The sequence below is a fragment of the Ambystoma mexicanum genome, chromosome 1p (genome assembly GCF_040938575.1).
Source record: "Ambystoma mexicanum isolate Mex_15411 chromosome 1p, UKY_AmexF1_1, whole genome shotgun sequence".
NCBI lineage: Eukaryota > Metazoa > Chordata > Amphibia > Caudata > Ambystomatidae > Ambystoma > Ambystoma mexicanum.
In genome coordinates, this window is record NC_090921.1 from 614,460,239 (window position 1) to 614,480,640 (window position 20,402).

Genomic DNA, 20,402 nt, shown 5'->3' on the forward strand with positions numbered 1-20,402 from the left:
GGATGGACATCTCATTATCCACCTAATCCATCTTGCAACTCTCGAGGTTGCAATGTGTGTTATTCACAATTGCAAATTAGTGTTGATTGTCATCTTCTGAATCTAGCTATTTGCATTTGTGAAGCCGGGCACACTTGGAAGCACTAGTATTCTATATGCAACATCCTTTGCTTCAGCTGAAGGCATGACAAATTATTTGACTGATTATTAACTGCCATTCAGAACGCCTCACCTTTTTAAACCGTCCTGCTGAAAATTCGTTCTACTTATTGTGTCAGCAAGTTATTTGCATTTTCATTCTTGGTTCAAAAATCCAGTGGGACCACTGGTAAGTTGTTAACCTGGTAAGCATGGAAAGATGTGAGCTCATGGCCATCTTCAGAGTGTGATCAAAGGCACACTGCCTGGAGTTAAAGGTTCAAGTACATGTTTATTCAGAATGACCACAATCTTAAGCCCAAAACCAATAAGAATTTGAGCCACTTTCCATGTTCTTAGTTCTTCCTTATACTTCAAACTAATGGCAGGAATGAATGGGTGACTTTCCCAGGATGATTAAAGGTGAGATTTGTAAGCCAGACTCCAGAGGCTGGTTTCAGAGGCTGGTTGCAGGGGTGGGGGGTCAACCAATGTACATAGCCAATGTATGGCTTCTCATTGGGCTCAGTGAAAAGCCTCTCGGGGTTTAACAAATCCTGTGTAAATTAACAATTCAGCCTGTATATTAGTTATCCTAAATCTGGGTTTCCTTCCTGGGACTTATCAACAATGCTCAGTCTGAAGGTTTGATCCCCACACTTCTCTCCTGGCTCCTGATTCTGCTGATTCAGGTCCTGGATTTCTGAGGAAGTATGTCATCAGTGTGTTGGTAGGCCCCACGTGCGCTTGCATGTTAGGCTGGGCTGAGTGCAGGATCTAGGGCTAAATGCCTCCATGTTGTTCCTAGAAGCTTCCTCCAGGGACGTGACCAATGGGGATGGCCCACATTATGCTCCTCTTGCATCTCCTCTACTTTCTGCCACATGCTCGTACCTCAACCCCTTAGCAGCTCTCTTCTGCCCAGCTGTTAACTTGCGTGTTCCTCATATCTTTCCTCCTCTTTTCTCCTCCGGACTCTCCACCTTTCCCTCCATTGCTATCCCGTACCTCCTTTGTCAATATATACTCCTCTCTCCTTGTTTCCCCCAACTTCCTTTCTTCTAACTTTCTCATCTCCTCCTGTTATTCTGGTCTCCAACCCTCCACCCCCTCGATGTTGTTCTGCTTCTCCTGTTCACATCTCACCTCGTCTTTATTCTCCACCAGCTTCTATATTTGCTCACTTTAAGTTTCTTACCATCTCCTTCCCTCCCTCCTTGTTCTTCACTACCTCATGATTGTTGACTACTTCTATTAAGATAAGGAATTGCTTCACTTGCCGTTTTGGGTGGTACTCCAGCAGTCTCTGCCTCTCCAACTCCACTGGCTCCAGGATGTGGTGCAAACCTTTACCTAGACTGATCACCATCTTGGAAATCTTGTGCATAAGGAGAAGCCACAGCATACAGCTTCATTTCCAGGGGCTCCATTCTATACAATCTACCCGCCTCCATGGCTTGATGCTGCAGGTTTCGCCCGGCAAGATTAGTTGCGGTTGTGATTGGGTTATTAATGACAGTATTTCTAAGGACTAACATGTTTTTCTTCTGTCTCCAGTGCCTCAGAACATTTTACCTTGCTAAGCCAAAACTGCGGACCTCACTATCGATCTATCTATCATTTCCTAGGGGCAGTGTTGACCATGCCAGAATGTCCCTTTCAATTGGGCATATCTTGAGGGCCTATGACAGGAGGATGGTTGTTTAAAAAGGTGTGCCTCTGCTATGCGCCTTCCTAAAAGGGGAAGGGATGTATTGATTCTCACTGACAAGACCGTGCCTACCCCACCAAGCCACTAACAAGGTTATGGTGGGGTAGGCAAAAGTGTCCTCCCCACCACACGTGGTTCCAGCATCGCGTAGTGTTCGTCGTTGCCTGGCCACCTTGGCCTTCATCCCCATCATCTACTGAAGAGCGAGCCTGGGTACTTTGTCACAGACTCCAGGTTGAGAGCACAGGTCAGCTATGACATTACCTGGCCGTAGGTTTGTATGAATGGATGTATGGGATTCACTTTTAAATTTACATCCTGAATGTTTAACCAGGAAAAAGTGCAAGAAGATTTAAATGAAGTGCCCATGCCAGATTGGGTAGCATCCAAATGTTTGAATGGGGCAGAGCCCCTTATTGGAGGCTGGTTGTGCATCCAGCCCCCAAGATATGTATAAGAATGGTTGTATCAGCACCATACCTTGTTCAACTGCTGGCACTTGACCCGAGCGGTAGGCGTTCACTGTTCTGTAAGCTAGACCACGCACTACTTGGCTTGCAAGGAAAGTTTAAATCTCTGCTACCGGTGCTGAAACTGGATGAAGGCCCCGCTCCAAGCACCAATGTGCCCATGCACCCCAATAGTTTGCGTATCTATTACATGTTGCAGGAGCCCAGCTCTCCTCAGTGAGGCTGACGGCCTTGCGTGAAATTGCTGGGACCCTCCATCTTGCCCTGAAATCCTCCTTGCTGCTAGGGTCAAGGACCCGCAAAGGAGGAGGGGATGGCATTCCACCCTCGGGCCCTATAGCAGATCCTGAGATTGGGGTAGTAGGATTGGAAAATGTGAAGAAAGTTCGAGAAGGACTGTATTCCCGGTTTGGGAGGTCCAAACTGGGGCTACGAAAACTAGCTCTGTTTGCTCCTGAAGGGCCTTAGCCAGGGTCCTCGCTATCATGGTGAAGGGGGGAAACGCTTGATAGACCCCCCCCCCCCCACCCCGATCTACTTCTGTAGGAAGGCGTCTGTCGCCATGGCTGCTGGGTCCGGCCTCCAGCTGAAGAATACTGGCAACTGAGCGTTGAGGCAAGAGGCCTGCCACCATAATGTAATATACAATAACTTACTTTGCCTCTGGCGAAAGATAGCACTGCGAAGGAGCCTACGAGAAGCTCCAGGCAGTTGATGTGCATCTCCAGTTCTTGGGGGGGGGGGGGCACTTTCCCCACGTGGCTACCGGGCCGCACCTCGCTCCCCATCCTGAGCGGCTTGCACCTGATTCTATTGGTAATGTCGGGTGTCGATTGGAAGAACGCTCTGCCATTCCAAGCCTCCATGTGCCAGAGCCACCAGTGGAGCTCCGTTCTTGGCTCGGGTGATGGGGCTAGACCCTGCCAGTAAGAGGTTGCGTCGCAGATGCTGCCAGTTTAGCCTCTGCAACTCGCGGTAATGCAACGGCCCGGGAAAGATGGCCTGAATCGATAACAGACGATCACTCTCGCCAGTTCCCGTAGGGAGATGGTGTCTTTCTGCAATAGCCTGTGAATCTCGCAGCGAGTAGTGTACTTCCGATGTCGGTAGACGGAGCTGACAGTTCTAGGTGTTTACTATGGAGCCCAGGAATTCTAGGCTCTCGGAGGGCACTAGGTCTGATTTTTCACAGTTAATGAGGAACCCTAGGTCGTGAAACAAAACTATGGCAATTTGGGCCTGGTGCTTTGCCAGGTCTTCGGTCTGCGACGAGGTATACGATGAGCCTTACTCCCCTTTCCCTGAGATTGGCAACTACGACCCGCATGAGCTTGGTGAAAGCCCAGGGCACTGATGAGAGCCCGAAGGGCAGGCTCGTGCATTGCCAGTCCTGACCCCTCCATGTAAACTTCAGGTACTTTATATGTCGCTGACAGACGGGCACTGCTAGGTAGCCGTCCTTTAGGTCCAGGCGAATCAGCCCGTCCCCTGGGCTCAGGATATCCCTGAGCATGTGTATTCCCTCCATTTTGCAATTGCGGTAAAGAATGATGTCGTTTAAGGCTCTGAGATTTATTACAGGGCGGACCTTCTGTTTCCTGCATACCAGAAAAATTGGACTGAAGAATCCGGCTTGGTCTGTGCATGCACGGTTTGCATTCTTGAGGTGTAAGTTGTGAACCTCGTAGTCTAGGGCTAGCGCATTAGTGTGCAACATTATCTGCACCGGGTGAAACGATTGATAGAAAAAGTTGTGCAAACCCCTTGCGGTGTCCCTGATCCAGGCATCTCCTGATAAGGAGTCCCACGCTTGCGCAAATAGCCCTCCTATGAGCACATGTGGTGCCGTAGCTGCGTGCTTGAGGCTCACCTGCAATTTGCTGTGCTGGGTGTCTCGCTGCCCTTCTCCAGCCGCGACCCCTGCCTCTTCCTCTGGAAGGGAAGAAGGTGTCTGCTCTGTCCTGCCAGTAGGAGTGATGCTCTTGTGGTTGATGGGACTGTCTGTCCAGGTAATAACGGCCGGAGGAGCAGCCCCTGCCTCGTCCGGCCCATGAAAAAAGGAAGGGGTCGCCAAATAGCAATCGTTGGCTGGCAGGCCCGATTTGGTGATGGCAAGCTCTCCTAGTTTGGGAACTATTTTCATAAGAATGCCCTTCCTGCACTCGGTTGAAATAGCACAATTTGCATTTCCGAGAAGGCAGAGGGCTTGTTGCGACCACCCTGACGGGGTCAATAGGTTTTCCTCTGTCCAATAATCTTCGCTAGAGGACCGGTAATAGCTAGGACCCTGTCTTGGCAGGACTTCCAGGCCCTATCGAATCCCTTTCTTTTGGATCCTTGGTATTCTTGCCAAGAAAGGTGATAATTTTAGCGTCCAGCTTTGGTGTGAGCGCTACTTTCCCAGGGATATCTGGGCGGGGGCATTCCGCCCTTAGCTTGGCTATGACCTCTTTATCTAAGGGTCGGCAGAGCCTGTCCTTGATGTAGGCCATAGCTCAGGATGACGGGACCCAGTCTGAGGATCTGGGATGAATTAAGTCCTCTGGAACAAACATTCCTTCCGAAGTGGGTTGCTCGTTAGGTAAACGTTTGAGAATGGGGCCTGCCGTATTCCCGGATGTGCTGGGCCTTGACCCTTTATCTTGGTCATCTTCGTCCCCAGTTGTTTGAGGAGTTTGATCATCATCATCATCTGTGCCCTATTGACGTTCCTCTGGGCTTGAAGGTCTGTCACCTGTTTTGTTCTCCTCCGTTTCAGAGGGTCTTGAGTCGGAACGGGCCTCCTTCCTATCCAGAAAGGTTTTGTTAAGCCTTGAGAAGGCATCTGTAATGGCAGCTGTGGCTGTGGTAGTAGCTGGCTCTGCCAGGCTTCAGTGAGGGGGGTCAAAGAGGCCTTTTCCTTTTTTGAGCCGGTATAGTTCCCCCTTCAGGAGCGCTCTTCCTTTTGAGCTTTTTCCTCAGAATTAGTTGGGACACCCCTGAGGTGCACCTCCATGTCGTTAAGCAGTAGTTGGATCGGAACCAGCATGTCTGCTACAGCTTTTCTTATAGTAGTTTCAACAGATGAGCCGAGTACTCTTGAAACTGGCTTCTAGAGCCACATCCTGCTCAGGAGAGTCCTCCTCGTCCTCTGACCATTCCTGGTCGGTTTGAGGGATGTACTCCTCTGCCATTTATACCCGTTTGCCTTTCAGTATATCCAATATGATTAAATCTATGTGCAATGGTGTACTGAGCCGTTCTATTTCTGCCTACCAGTAGAGGCATCATGTATGCTTTCAGCAAGCCGTCTCTTTCCTTTTCTTCTTTATTTTTTTTTTTATATACTTCTTTTCTCAGTGTTTGAAAAAATGATGAAATCCCTCTCTTGCTTGGCGAATGTTAGTTCTCCAGCATGAGGTCTGGCATGGATTCACATGCTCATGAATATTCCCCGTCATCAGGCCGGTATGATCTGTCTTTCTTAGTAGTAACCAATCACTGGTCTCTGGGTCATACTGCCCCCAGCCAATGACTGCCCTCTCCCTAAGCCCCGCCTCCAGCAGCCATCCTCAGATTTTTACCGCACGTTCAAGTGTTGGGAGTCCTCGTGCTGTAGCTCTCGAGCTTTTGCTGCGTTTTTGCGCTTTTTCAGGAGATTTTTCTCATTTTTCGGTTAAATAGAGCCTCAAGCTCCACCGTTTCTACATCCGATCAACGGGGATCCGTTTCAGAGTTTTCTACGCCCCTCAAGGGTGAAGATTTTGTCGAGTTACGCTTTTGGAGGATTCCAGAAGTTCCGAGGCCTACCCCGGACATGGCCCAGGAGAAAGGAAGCTCGACGCCCGGGAAGCTGTTCAGGACCTGCCCTGGATGCCAGCTTCAGAATGTTTTCAAGGAGGACGAGCATTTGTTAGGCCTCTACTGTCTCCATGAGGACAAGACAGGCGTCCAGAAGGTGGCGATGGCCTTAATTCACCCTGCTAAGACCTCGATTGAGGATGTCGCCGCGGCCCTGGCTCAGCCTGTGGAGGCTACACCAGTGGAGGCGCCCTCAGGACCCAGAGTCTCCCTGCCACCGCAGAGGGAGTCGTCTTTCAGGCCCATTGAGAAGACCACCACGAAGTCCTCGTTGGAAAAGGTGGGGGAGGGGCTGGTGGCCATCGTGGATACGGACACGACCTGAAGGAGAGCTCATCGAAGTCGTGGAAGAGGCCCAGCCCATCGGGAGGGATCCCGACGAGGGTGATGACGAGAGCGACGGTGTCACTGACAAGGCTCCTCAAGAGCCCTCCTGCCCGTCGTTTCCGGTGCCGCAGGACACCTCGGCGGCCATTTTGTCAGCGATTCAGTCCTTATACTCGGAGATAAGGACAAGGTTGCCCCTTCCCCCGACGAGGTACCTAAGCCAGACCCGACTTGGGAACCGGAGCCAGAACCTTCGGAGAGTCCACCGCATAAGAGGAGGACGACGCATCCTACGCCACCTCTCCCACTTCTGCGGCCTGCTCTGCCTTCCCCCGGGTCTACTACCCACGGGGATGATACAGGCACGGACACGGCTACGACAGGTACAGATGACGACAGAGGCGACGACGGGACGTGTCGCCCCCTGCTCGGGCGTCCCCACCCGACGAGATTGGATCCTTTCATGCCATGATTTCCAGGGCATCCGAGCTTTTCCACATCTGCCCAGATGAAAAGAAGAAAGAAGGGTTCCTTTACCAACGGCGCAAGGCTAAAAGGAAGACGGTCCTCGCCGTACCGTATCTTGATGACATCTGGGATGAGGGGCTCGCCCTCCTCAAGAACCCTGCCACGGCGCCGGCAAAGGGGGACCGGTGCGAGAAGAAGTACCGGGTCCCCGACTCTGCCCCCTTGTGCCTTCGGGTACAACCTACCCCGGATTCAGTCGTCTCGGCGGCGGCAAAGAAGAAAGCTTGGGGGGGGGGGGCATTGGCCTCGACATCAACTTCCCCGCCGGACGGCGAGGGCAGGAAGTTGGACACGATGGGACGACGGATCATCTCATCCGCAGCGACGATTATCAAGGCGGCCAACGCCCTGGCTATCGTAGCCCCCCACGACAGGGAGTTGTGGTTCAAAATCGCCCCTCTGTTAGACTTCCTTCCGGACGCCAAATGGCTGAGGCCCTTGAAATCCTACAGGAGGGACCACGCCATCACGGTGGCAACGGAGATCGCTGACACCAGTTTCCATCAGTTGGGCAACGGCGTTTGCTTGAGACGACGAGGATGGCTCAAGGCCACGGATTTCCGCAAGGACGTACAAACCAAGGTTTTGGACATGTCCTTCGACGGAAACAACCTGTTGGGGAAGGCGGTTGATGAGTCCCTTCAGGCCATCAAGACAGACACAGAGACTGCCCGGGCACTGGGAGTGCTCCAACGACGACGGCCGTCCTTTCGGAGCTCCGGAGGCAGACAAGGTGCCTCCAAGGGATCCGGCAGTAGCTCCTCCATGTACCGCCAAGCGGTAAGATCTTCGTCCCAGGAAGCCTACAGGTGACGCGGCAAGTCAGGTGGTGCCTGTCGTCGTCGACAGGGAGGTCAAGGAGGCAAGGCGGCCTCCGAACAAGATTGAACCGACCGTGGGGTCGGGCCCCCGCCGAAGCACCCCGGTGGGAGGCCGGCTGGTGAGGTTCGTCAGCGTGTGGGAGTCCATCTCCACCGACCGTTGGGTGCTGGACGCCCTAGCCCAAGGGCACACCCTCAAGTTTTAGAAGAAGTGCCTTTGCGTTCCACCCATGGCCAGGAAGGAAAATCACGTCCCTCAACTACTGTTGGAAGTAAGGGCGATGCTCAAGAAGGGTGCCATCGAGATTGTCCCAAAGAGGCTTCGGGGCTCCCGAGTTTACTCAAGGTACTTCCTCGTAAAAAATAAGACAGGAGGATGGCGCCCCATCCTGGACCTACGATGACTGAACAAGTACATCAAGGCACAGAAGTTCCGTATGGTCACCCTCCAGCATGTGGTGGGACAGCTGGAGGAGGGCGATTTCCTGTCGTCGTTGGACTTGGAGGATGCGTACTTCCACATCCCCATTCTAAAAAGACACCGAAAGTTCCTCAGGTTCGTGGTCCAAAGGCGGCACTACCAGTTCAAGGCCCTCCCGTTCGGATTGAAGTCGGCACCCAGGGTGTTCACCAAGTGCCTCGCACCGGTGGCGGCGCGGCTGCGCCTACAGGGGTTCCACGTCTACCCCTACCTGGACGACTGACTCATTCGGGCAAGGACAAGCGAGCTCGCTGTGGAGCACACTGCGAAGACCGTCCAGCTGCTCACGGACCTGGGATTCTCCATCAACTTTCCAAAATCCCACCTGGTTCCGTCGCAAGTCGCCCTGTTTCTGGGAGCCAAGCTCGACACAGTGGCGCGGCTTTGCCTCGCCATCGGAGGAAAGGTCCAGGACCATTCTGGGCAAGGTGCAGCATCTGGCCATGGCCAGGGTAAGATCTATCAAATCCCTCCTCGGGATGATGTCCTCCTGCATTTATCTGGTGCGCCTTTGCAGGCTTCGGATGCGACCCTTACAGGAGTTCCTCGACGCCCGCTGGATCCAGTCGACGGGCAGCTTCGAGGACAGGATCCCTCAACGAGACGTTCCGTCAGGCGATCCGGTGGTGGGGTACCCGCTCCCATCTGCCGGCGGGCACGGACTTCCAGACCTCAGCTCACCAGGTGACAGTGACGACGGACGCCTCCCTGGAAGGTTGGGGAGCACACTCCGGAGATCTTCACGCGAGAGGCCTTTGGCTCCCGGAGGAGAAGTCTCTCCACATCAACATCTTGGAGCTCCGCGCGGTGTTCTGGGCCCTCAGGTCCTTTCTTCCGTCCCTCAAGGGCAAGGTGGTGAGGATCTTCACGTACAACACCACCACGATGTTCTACATCCGGAAGCAGGGCGGAACCAGGTCCCCGGCCCTATCCAAGGAAGCACAGGATCTGTGGCATTAGGCCGTCGCCCAAGGGATGTTTCTGGTGCCTCTTCATCTGGCAGGAATAAAAAACACGATCGCCGACTCACTCAGCAGGGAGCTGCGCTCGTGCCACGAGTGGGCACTACGCCAGGATCAAGTGGATCGACTCTTCCGAGGATGGGGCGAACCCCAAATCAATCTCTTCGCGACGGCGACGAATTCCAAGTGCCGGAGGTTCGCCAGCAGGTTCCTCCAGCCGAGGAGCATGGGCGATGCTTTCTCGTTCCCCCTGGGACGCCCTATTTCTTTATGCGTTCCCTCCGCTGCCGTTGCTGCTCCGGCTCATCAACCAGCACAAGAGGTCCCGGTGCAGGATGATCCTCGTCGCACCGGCGTGGCCGAGACAGATCTGGTTCCCGGACCTTCTGGACTTGTCAACGTCCTCACCAGTCAAGCTGCCGACAGACGCAGACCTTCTCTCCAGAGAAGGAGGCGCCATTCTTCACCACAACCCGGAGTCGCTGAACTTGCAGGCCTGGCTCCTGCAGCACTAGAGTTTGGAGGGTACGACATCCCGGCCGACTGCAGAGAGGTTCTTGCAAAGGCCAGGGCGTCCTCAACTCTCAAGTGCTACGGACATAAATGGAAGAGGTTCTCTGTCTGGTGCCGTGCACAGAAGATTAACCCTCTGCGGATTACGGCCCCTCAAGTACTGCCGTACCTACTGTCGCTGGCCAAAGCTGGACTGGCTCACGCCTCCATCAAAATACATCTAGCTGCAATCTCCCGATATACCAGCACGATGGGACGGGCGTCCTTGTGGTCTCATCGCCTGGTGAAAGAATTCATGAAGGGACTATTCCGATCATTCCTGCCGGTGAAGTCTCCTGCCCCGGCGTGGGAGCTTAATGTGGTGCTGACCAAGCTCATGGGGGGGCCCCATTAGAGCCTATGCATTCGGCGCCTTTGAAGTTCCTGTCATGGAAGACAGCTTTCCTCGTGGCCATCACCTCCGCACGACAAGTGGGAGAGATCCAGGCCCTATCTTGCAAGCCTCCATACTTGACTTTTCATGACACGAGGGTGGTGCTGAGGACACACCCATCCTTTATGCCCAAGGTGCCGTCGGACTTCCACCTCAACGAGCCCTTGGTGTTGCCAGTTTTCTTCCTGTCGCCTTTGTCGCCGGCCGAGAGGATTTTGCACTCGCTGGATGTAGCTAGAGCGCTGAAGTTCTACGTGGACCGCACAAAGAGTTTTTGGAAGACGTCACAGCTTTTTGTGAACTGGGAAGGCTCTCTCGAAGACTTCGATTTCCAGATGGCTCTCCGGCTGCATCATGCACTGTCACCGATTGGCAAACCGACCGCTGCCCGGCCGTCAGAGTCCATTCGACCAGAGCAATCGCTGCTACCACGGCGTTCCTGTCTGGTGTGCCCCTGCTGGACATCTGCAGGGCTGCGACGTGGAGGTCGACGCACACCTTCACAAGATTCTACTGCGTCGATTGGGACTCCAGGGAGGAGTCCAGAAACGGCCAAGCAGTGCTGCGCAACCTGTTCGCCTAAGGTGAGCCTGGTGAGGAGGTAAGAGTTGCTTAATGTTGAGTTGTTGTATTGCTTAATGTTGAGCCTGTTGCCACTCCCGTGGTTGTGCATGTGTGTACTGCTATGTATTCTCTTATTCATGAGCAGGTGAATCCATGCCAGACCCCATGCTGTTGTTCTCCAGCATGGGTCTGGCATGGATTCACATGCTCATGAATATTCCCCGTCAGGCCGGGAATCCTCGGTATAGAAAAAAATCAGTATCAGTTTCGTTTCTGATCTGTCTTTCTTAGTAGTAACCAATCACTGGTCTCTGGGTCATACTGCCCCCAGCCAATGACTGCCCTCTCACTAAGCCCCGCCTCCGGCAGACATCCTCAGATTTGGTAGCACGTAAAGTGGCAGTATGACCAAGTGAAGAGCCGCAGAGGGGTAGGCGGGAGGGTTCCCATGTGAATCCATGCCAGACCCATACTGGAGAACAACAGTTACAGGTAAGTAACTTGTTCCTTCCCTTTGATTCCAAGGAAACAAGTCAGCCGAGCGACGGAGTCAGGGAAGAAACCGAGGAAAGGACTGCGCGGAAGCAGAGGCTCCCCCTGCTGAGCATTGCAGCGCGGAGGGGGCTGTGTGTGTGTGTTATTTGTATATATAAATAAATGAGCCGTGCGCTGCTTCCCACTGACCTCGGCACCCCGATGGAGTCCGTGGGTGCCCATGGGCTGTGAGGCCGAGTTATGCTCTGAGGAGTGTGTGAGGACAGAAAGCGGTGGCCACGCAAACTGTCAGCACAGTGAGATGTTACGATCCCTGAATACGGGGTCGCGTACTGAGGTGCTAGAATGACGGGACTCTTCTGAGACACTGTCGCGTTAGCAAAAAGCTCTCAATACAGGAAAACGAATCGAGGAGGGTTACGACTCTGGGCTCTAAGTTGAGCATAACTTGTTAAAGAAATAACGTTAGTTCCACACAGAAACACGAGTAAATAAAAATCTGCTTATCTCTTGTGAGCAGCAAAGAAAGAGGAAGTGGATCAAGGATTGCTGTCATTTGAAAGGGCTTACTGCACTACATTGGTTGTTAAGGGTTACATGTTCTGTGGCTATTTTTGTTCACTGTCTCAAGGACCTTTGGGAAATTGAGTTTCTACTTATGAGCTTTACATACTTTGGGCTGTTATTTGGGCAATTTCCAGAACTGTTCGTTTTTAGGATTTCAGCACCTATGCAAGTTGTTTATATTATGTAACTTCACATGCTAAAATCTTGCTGCTGAGCTTCTATTGTTAATTTTAAATTAAAGAAAGAGAAGCATAATAGGAGCCTCCGGTCTTGACATAGAATCTACAATCCAGCAGTACTTCTGGACTCTGTGCGCTCCTGACGTCACTCCACATGGCCAGCTTGTACCACACTGTTGCGCCCATACCTTGATTTGATGGGCCCAGCTAATTTGCTAGTCTCCAGCACTCCTGGTTCTATTGAACAGCACTTGTTTGTCTCTGCGTGACCCTCCTCTTGTCTGGATCACTGACTCTCCTGTAAAGGACTGCCAGTAGGTGGCATCCATGATATATGGCTGCCCAAGTCCTCAACTTACCTTGAGCCTCTGGGCCTCTGTCTGCACACTTTGCAGCTTTGATAGCCAAACCCAGAGCAGGAGTAGGTGCACAGTATCCTAGCAGCTCATTCTTCTTTCTTCGCTCAATCAGTGTTGTCCAGGGTCGTTGTGCTGCCATCCTTGACAGGGTTCGCTGCCTGCTTAGCCAGCACCTCCTCTGCTGGACTGCAACTTTAACTTCTCTTTTTTCCCCCACCAAACAGAGACTTTACACTCTGTTGCATTAAATATTATTGGCCTTTAGGAAACAAGTGGGCAGAAAATGTGCTGACTCTGTCTACATTTTGAACACATCACCCAAAAAAATCAGGCTTTCTTTTTCTGTTTATCCTGTTGGATAACCCTATCCATGACACAGTATTCTGAACTCTAGAACTATTTCTTGAGCATTTAGTGGAAATCACTGCATTAAAGGTTACATCCTAAAAGTTACCTACCAGTGATACACTGGACTTTCTCTCTAGTTCCAATTTATATACAGAATTCATTTTTTTTTTATACAGAATTCTTTTTTCACAAAAATTGTGTGGACAGTTGCTTATTGTATGTTGTGTGTTACACTAGATCTTTTTACCATCCTGTTGCCTCTCTTGAGAGATATATGAAAATAAAAGGGAAACCTGATTAACGTCTATGGCCCTCCAGGCGGTTAAACAGTAGAATAGTGGGAGGATGGACCAACTAGACCAAAGATGACAGCTTACTATCTCTTAAATCATAGTAGCATCATATTTATTTTACAAATACAAACACAATTATGCAAAAAGAGTTAACAAATGGGGCTCAATGTACAAAAAACCACAGCCTTCAATGCACTATTCATTCATAACGTACACAGGCATTCATCATACTTGCATACATTAGGACAATCAAGTAATGTATCATTGGTATCACAAATGCTAGTCAAACACATTTCATTTTAACACTCTTATTTTACAATGTGACCCTCTGTCCATATTCAGGGGTAGAAAACTGTTGTCGACATGTTTCGGTTGAGTTCTCTCAACAAGGGAGGAGGTCCCCTTGTCCGGTAATTTTGGTCAACCTTCTTCAGGACTGATTGCAGTCGCCAATTCCGCGTTGCCTCTTCGTAACACAAAAAAGTTGGGGGCTGAGGGGTGGCAAAAGAGCTTCAGTTCTAGGGAATAAAAATATGAAAGACTACATTAATCTCATAGGTGCCCGTTTTGTCATCTTTGCTTATTTAAAACCTTTTCATGGCATAGAATACAACTGTGTTACTCAGCTCTATAGTGCCGACTCACCTCCTCTGGACTACCAGGGGCCGGAGAAGCGGTATTTGGAATAAATCCTGGCGTGTATGCTCCCACTAGTGGTGCTTCACGTCAAGTTTGATGTCCTGTAATATAAGGACATGAGCCTCAGTAAGGTATCTAGTATTGTCAATATCCTTACATGCTACCGTTATTCACTAATACTCACTATTGTTTTGGTATTCTTATGTGAACAGCTCAGCGGGGTGTATAGCAGAATGGAACTGTCCACATGTTTAGATTTGTTATTTGTGCGTCTGCAGAAGAGGAAACAAACCATGGAGAAGAGAATGTCACCTGCTTTGTGGCATAACCCCAATGGAAAATACAGGTGCCTATATACAAAATCTCTTTAATGGCCGCCAGCTTGACTTTGTAGCTGCTGATGGGCGAGCACATGCACGCGTTGTCAGGCTGTAACTGAGGGTTGAAAAAATAGGAGAACAGCGTAAGTGGCAGTCCTGCTCAAAAGGCATGGAATATCCAGCAAAAGCAGGAGATGGACGTGTTATTACATCTTACCTTCTGACAATGCGAAAACGGCAAATAATTACGGGCGCCGCTACAGAGGTCCGGGCTTGTGACCTGCGCCTGTTTCCTAGAACGGTGTTTCTGCCGTTACTAAGGATACATGGATACACGCCCAGATTGGTTGCTGATCCGTATCACATGTCCACATAGAATTATGGGCAATGCAATACTAGTGGAAAATGACTTGTACACCAGGTGCGGGTGGCGTTTTCACATGTACCTTATGAATCCGCGGGATTCACGTGATCTCACAGGATTATTGGTATTATGATATGTGTTTATGTATTACATGCCTACTCATACTGTTGGTAGCTGCTTCCCTTATGATTGGTTGTGTATCAGCGTCACATGTCCACATATGATTGTGGGCAATGTATTCCGTACACACGGTGCGGGTAACATTCCCACTCAAAACTTGTTAGGTCGGGGTACGTATGATCCTGCAAGATTGTTGATATTCTGATATGCATTACATACGTCCTCATACTGTTGAATACATGGACGGGGAGATAAATACATAATTAAATGACAAAATGTCATTCTACTCAGTCCTAGACATAACTTCCAAGTGGTGTGGTGTTGTCATACGGAATGACCACCCAGTCCATTACGGCATGTGCTTTCGTGAGATCCAGCTTAGATTGCTGGCCAAATTGATGTGTGTATCTGACCTAGTGGAAGTGGGGGTCGAGACTCCCTGGACTCAATCCATGTCCGTGCCGAACCATGTTTTTTGCTGAGCAGATGTGGGGTTATAATGAGCAATCATGGACAGCCCTTACCTGTTTCAAAGGTGCAGGTTTTTGCAATTGGTGGGCCAAATTGCGGATAGGAGGTGCCCTGCAGCAGTTTTTGGTCTTGGCTCCAAAGGATGAAGAGCATGCACTAAAGATCAGAAAGATTGCTGCTATGGACAACCTGCGTTACCAAAACCATCTCCCGGTGAGGCCCTGCTGGATTTGTGAGGTGTGTTGTAACAGTCGTACCAGAGTCCTGAACTGGCACTTAGCCGTGTCCAATCACAATATCAAATTCAGTACCTGCACCTCCAAGCGCTGCACCACAATAAACCGGACTATTGACAGAAGTGTCCCCAGCAATTCTGAGTACTCTAGGGGGTGGTCAGTCAGAAAATCTGAGTATGGGGCACAAGTGTGCTTACAAGAGTTCTTGCCCTTGTGGCATAGGGCTTGTATGGGCGCAACTTCCACTCCCTTTTTCCTGGCTGCGATGGGTGAATTTCTAGCTAAGGATTCCCTCCATGGTAATTCCTAGTGTGGTGGGAGTGAGCAAGTACCACTCTAAATTATTGCTTAGCTGTTAACAAAGGTGCTTCAATTTTACCAACCTGTTGGCTTTAAGCTTGTTCTAGGGGGGCTTTTAAGACTTCCATTTCCCCTCTTAGGTACTTACCTGGAACTTTGCTTTTGTTGAGGCACTCGGCCTACTTACTGATGAAGGACTGCTATAAATATAGGTGCTTTTTAATAATGATGCAGGTTATAGGGTTAATGCATTATTCTTTTATTTGATTATTTACTGTTTTTCATGTTCATTAATGTGAATTGCTTTGCTGTGTTTAAGTGTTAAGTATAGACCAGCGGTTACATGTGATCTTAACAAATTAAATTACAGAGAATGCTGTAATAATGAAACTTTCATAACAAAAAATATTGAATTATTTATTATTTATTTTGGTGACCCCCCCAACCCTCAGTTTCCCTATGCTTTTAAAATCACGCCACCCCCCCCACCGGTTTTAATCCCAAACCCCACCGATATACATTTTGAGATTTTTTTTTAATAACATTTTCGTTATTACAGCATTCTCTGTAATTTAATTAGTAAAATCACTGCATACCCTACCAACTGTGTACAAATATGTGTAGATTAAGGGTGTTTTGCTCATGTGCGCTTTCTTGGATTTTGCCAGGTTAGTGTTAAAGGCCTAATACACAAGTATATTTGATTGCTTTGTGTGTGGTTAACTGTACTTATACAACTCGCTACCTCCATATCTGAAGTCTGCCTTACTGCTCAGTCGATGTTACCCTGATAGTTTGCGTAGACAGTGTCAAATACTGTTCACTAACTAGGTTTTCCACTCTCGCACTCTAGAAAACCTCCCACAGTGTTGGTTCTGAAAAACCACATTAACAGTCAGTTTCTCGTTCCCTGAAAACAAGTGCACGAGAAATCATCCCAATACCCAGGCAAAACATCAGGTTGCCAATATCTCCTTAAGGCAACACCTTGAGAAATAAATAAGATGGCACAAAGTCCAAATATCACGATTTAAAGAGTAAGTTGCGGAAGGCCACCGGTAAAGGTCACCCCCAGGTTACACTTCCGTTCTCCCCCTGGTTATTTTTGTTATTTTTACACTTAACTGTAAATCATAACTATTCCCTGCTACAGTAAGTGGTAAACTGAGACTAAATGCCATATTTTAAGGACTGATTATCTCCTGTCCCCTGTGACAATTCACTAGTGTCTGTCAATTCCCTTGAGGCTAGGGAGGTGAGGCCTCTACCCAATAGTCCCCCCAAGGGTGGTAATGTGAGGGAGGACCTCCTAGAGAGGGTCTCCCCTCCTAGGAACAAGGACGTCCATATGGGGGGAAAGCCTCCCTTAGGCCCTATCCACAGAAATACCATGGTTTATGCTAAAGCCATGACTATCGCAAGTGTAGAGAATACTGGGACGAGGAAGAGTGACAGACCTGTGGATTAACAATATACAGACTTCAATCAATGCTGTGACGAGGTGGCCTTTGAGGAGCATGAAGATTGCCACAGAAACATGGACATGTGAGTTGATGTTACGCAAGGACAGAGTCAACTGTATAGAATGGAATGCAAAGACTGACTAAAGGAGAGAGACCATGGAAAGCAGCAGAACGCCAGCAAAGCCCGGAAGATGCAAACTGGGAGTCTTGGAGGTAGGCTGAAGCTGTCCCTCTGAAGGGAAGATGTGGAAGGCCACAAGTCACCGAAGGATCCTGTGAGCAGTCAGGAAGCAGACTCAAGCCAAGACTTTAATAGTCGCAGTTGTGTTACCGCAGAAAGGTATAATGTTTGGTCCAGAAACAGCACAGAGACCTCCTGCCGCGAAGCAGCACAGAAATCCAGAGCCGCAGAACTGAGCACCTGGGACCCTGGGAAGAACCAGAGCCGTCTTCCCAAGCAGAAGCAGGTAACGCGAATGGCTGGAAGACCAGGTGCGGTCCGGGGCAGTTCCCAAGTAGTGTCAAACAAAAGTGTTTCAGCAGGAATCTTCTTCGTCACAGTGGTGACAAAGAACAACATATCAACCAAGAGGGCATCAGAAGTCTTTGTCATCACAGTGGTGGTAAATAAAGTTATACCAAGCGCGAGTGCTTCAGGAGTAATCTCTTTCGTCACTGAGGCACTGTAGAAGTCAGCTGGAGTCAAGAAAGACTCTGTAACCATCCCCATTGTTACAGTGGTGAAAGGGTGCCTGAAGAAGAATTGGAGACTACCAAAAAGGGGAATAAAAACTGGACATTGATATTTAGACGTGCATGGGAAGAACTGAAAAGACTTAGTGAGGTTTATAGAAGGAATTGCCAAATGTCAGTTTGAAGAACTCTTCCATGTTGACCAGGAGAAGGGAGTCGGTCTCATGGTCTCATGGTCGTAAGACATTGATAAATCAAACCCTAAAGCAAGAGACTGCAGTGCAAACTACACAAAAGTGGACCATATCACCAGGAGAAGGGAGTTCCTTGAAGCATTTGACTGAACAATTTGTTGTTTAGTGGCAGGGACAGAGTGTTGGATTTGAGACAGAGGACAGTATATACTTTACTTTTGACTGACATCCTGACGTGCACCCAAGTTTTCCCTAGGTTGAGGCTGGGAAACCCTCTAGATGTAGGGAGAGATGGGTTTGTCTTTTTGTAGAAATAAGTCTGTAGCCCCAATTACCACCTAGTAAGAGTCCTTACTCCACCACAACACCACCACCCCTCCATCTTGTGTGCATGCAATTCCCACCGGTGTCTAGCACTCATTTGCTTCCCAAATCTAGGTTTGCGCTCAAATTACCCAAAATGAAGATCCTAAGATTTAGAAATTGAATCCTTGGCATTCTGTGAATGAGTGAGATCTGGGTGGGTCGGGGAGTGGGAGTGTTTGTGTCTTTCTGTGTTTGCGATGGGTAGTGAAATGGGGCAGACCATACAACTTCTCTTATTGAGAGGTTGCAGATGGTACTCCAATGTGTTGGCATTCCTGCAATTTTGATGAAGATCATTTGCTGTTAGTCTCCTCTACCTGATAATTTTGGCTTAACTATAAAATATATTTTTAATACTTTGTGCATGATCTAAAGGGTCCTTTTTCTGTTTTTCCAGATTCCAAAGCGCCTGTACTTAGCCCTCTCTCTGCTAAAGAAGGAATATGAACTGAGCAAACTGCAGCAGCGACTTGGACGCGAGGTGAGCCTATAGCAAACTTCCTCTGTCTGTTGGTACTATTCGGACTGTGGAGTAAATCCAATGTAGTGATCACGATTATACGCTCTTCTTGCTGTTAAACGTTTACATCCAATGAGACTACATGTGTAAAAATAAATGGTGTACATACACTGAAAGAGTATTAAGTTGTTAATTATATTGTGAAAAGAATGTTGGCTTTTTTGTTTTCGGGAGGTTTTATGATTACATTTTGTAAACCCTGCAAAAAAAAGGTGACTCGCACAGAATTTGTTTGGGAACCTATTTTATAAGGACCTTCAATTACAACAGCGTAAAATGTCTAACTTTGCAATACAATGGTCTGTCTGGGGCTACCTATGGTAATGCCTCACCATTTTAGCTGCCACATATCAGCACCACTTTTGTTGTAAGACACACTAAAGTGTACCAGCATCAGAGGATAGAAGACCCTCAGTGGAACACCATCTGGAAAAGAGCTCTCAAAAGCTTACTACCCTAGAGAAAGATTTCCACGTCTCCATGATCCTCTCCCAGAGTCAGCCATCTTTCCGTCGTGGCCACTACACCGTGGTATTTCACAGTGAATTTTTCAAAGACTAGTAGGCATGACCGGATTATGTTGGGAACATGGGATATCAATACACCTTTGTCCGAGGATTGACTCCAACTTCTACGTATCACACTATTTTTGTATGACATTTTCTTTGGTAACATGTCTTTCCATCAAATTTGTTTTCATCGAAGCGATGTTCCATCAAATTCTTTTCAATGAATAATTTTTCAGCTAATGTAGTTTATTACCACTTTTCATTGAAAACCTGTATAACTTTTTTTTGTTTTGTAAATTGGGGGGTGGTGGGGTGGGTCCCCCACCAAATCCCTGTTTTCCGCCCTTTAAAATACCCCAAACAATCCCAAATATTTTTTTTTAAATTGGGGAGCACCCAAATTTAACCCTTTAACCCACCCAAATATACATACATTTTCGATAGAAATACTCATTGAAAGATTATTTCGATAAAACGTCTTTCAATGAACATTTTTTGTTAAAAAATCTTTCAATGAAAGATTTTTCGATTAAAAGACTGTAACCCATTTTCTTTCTGCTGGGACCTCGTCACATCACATCTAGGGAGTAGTAGAGATCCTAGATGAGTCAATAAAAGAATTGAATAGCACCTCTTTGAACTTACAAGGTCATCAGATTAGTCATGTCAGGTGAGAGTGCCCGTAATCTGATCCAACACTTCACTGTGTCCTCATTATTAGAGGAATATATGTGTACAGCTCAAGCTGGGTTCCTATTGGGTCTGGCACATTGCATTTCACACATTCACACACTGCTTAGAATGAATCATTTCATTGTTTGTCACAAATATACACACAGGGCTGCTCTGTAGTACCCCGTTCTGTTATATTCTAACATTCAAGCCTATCGTGCACACACAAGTTCAGTACTTGCACATTTTCACAGTGTGAAACAGCATAGCATTAAACGCATGGTTTGTGTCAAAAACGCTTTGCGTTGTAAAATCACATTTTATTTTTTATACCTAAATCTTTACTCCATTTTTAATAATGAAGGCACGATGAAGTTAGGGAAGTCATGTTTACATTTCTGTAACTGCAAAACGCACCCAAGTATCAACACTGTTTTAACATTGCATTAGACTGTGGAACAATAATCCTGCTTATAGGTTCCAGAGAACATTCAGTTGATTTAAAA

The 20,402-nt window shown here is 48.6% G+C and overlaps 1 protein-coding gene across 1 annotated transcript in view; it reads left to right on the forward strand.

Moving 5' to 3' along the window:
- LONP1 (lon peptidase 1, mitochondrial) overlaps window positions 1-20,402 on the forward strand; it is a 1,004,634-nt gene that overhangs the window by 369,657 nt on the left and 614,575 nt on the right. Inside the window, exon 7 of the mRNA XM_069649597.1 lies at window positions 18,593-18,676. Coding sequence (XP_069505698.1) covers window positions 18,593-18,676 — 84 coding nt within the window. The remainder of the gene's footprint in view (window positions 1-18,592; window positions 18,677-20,402) is intronic.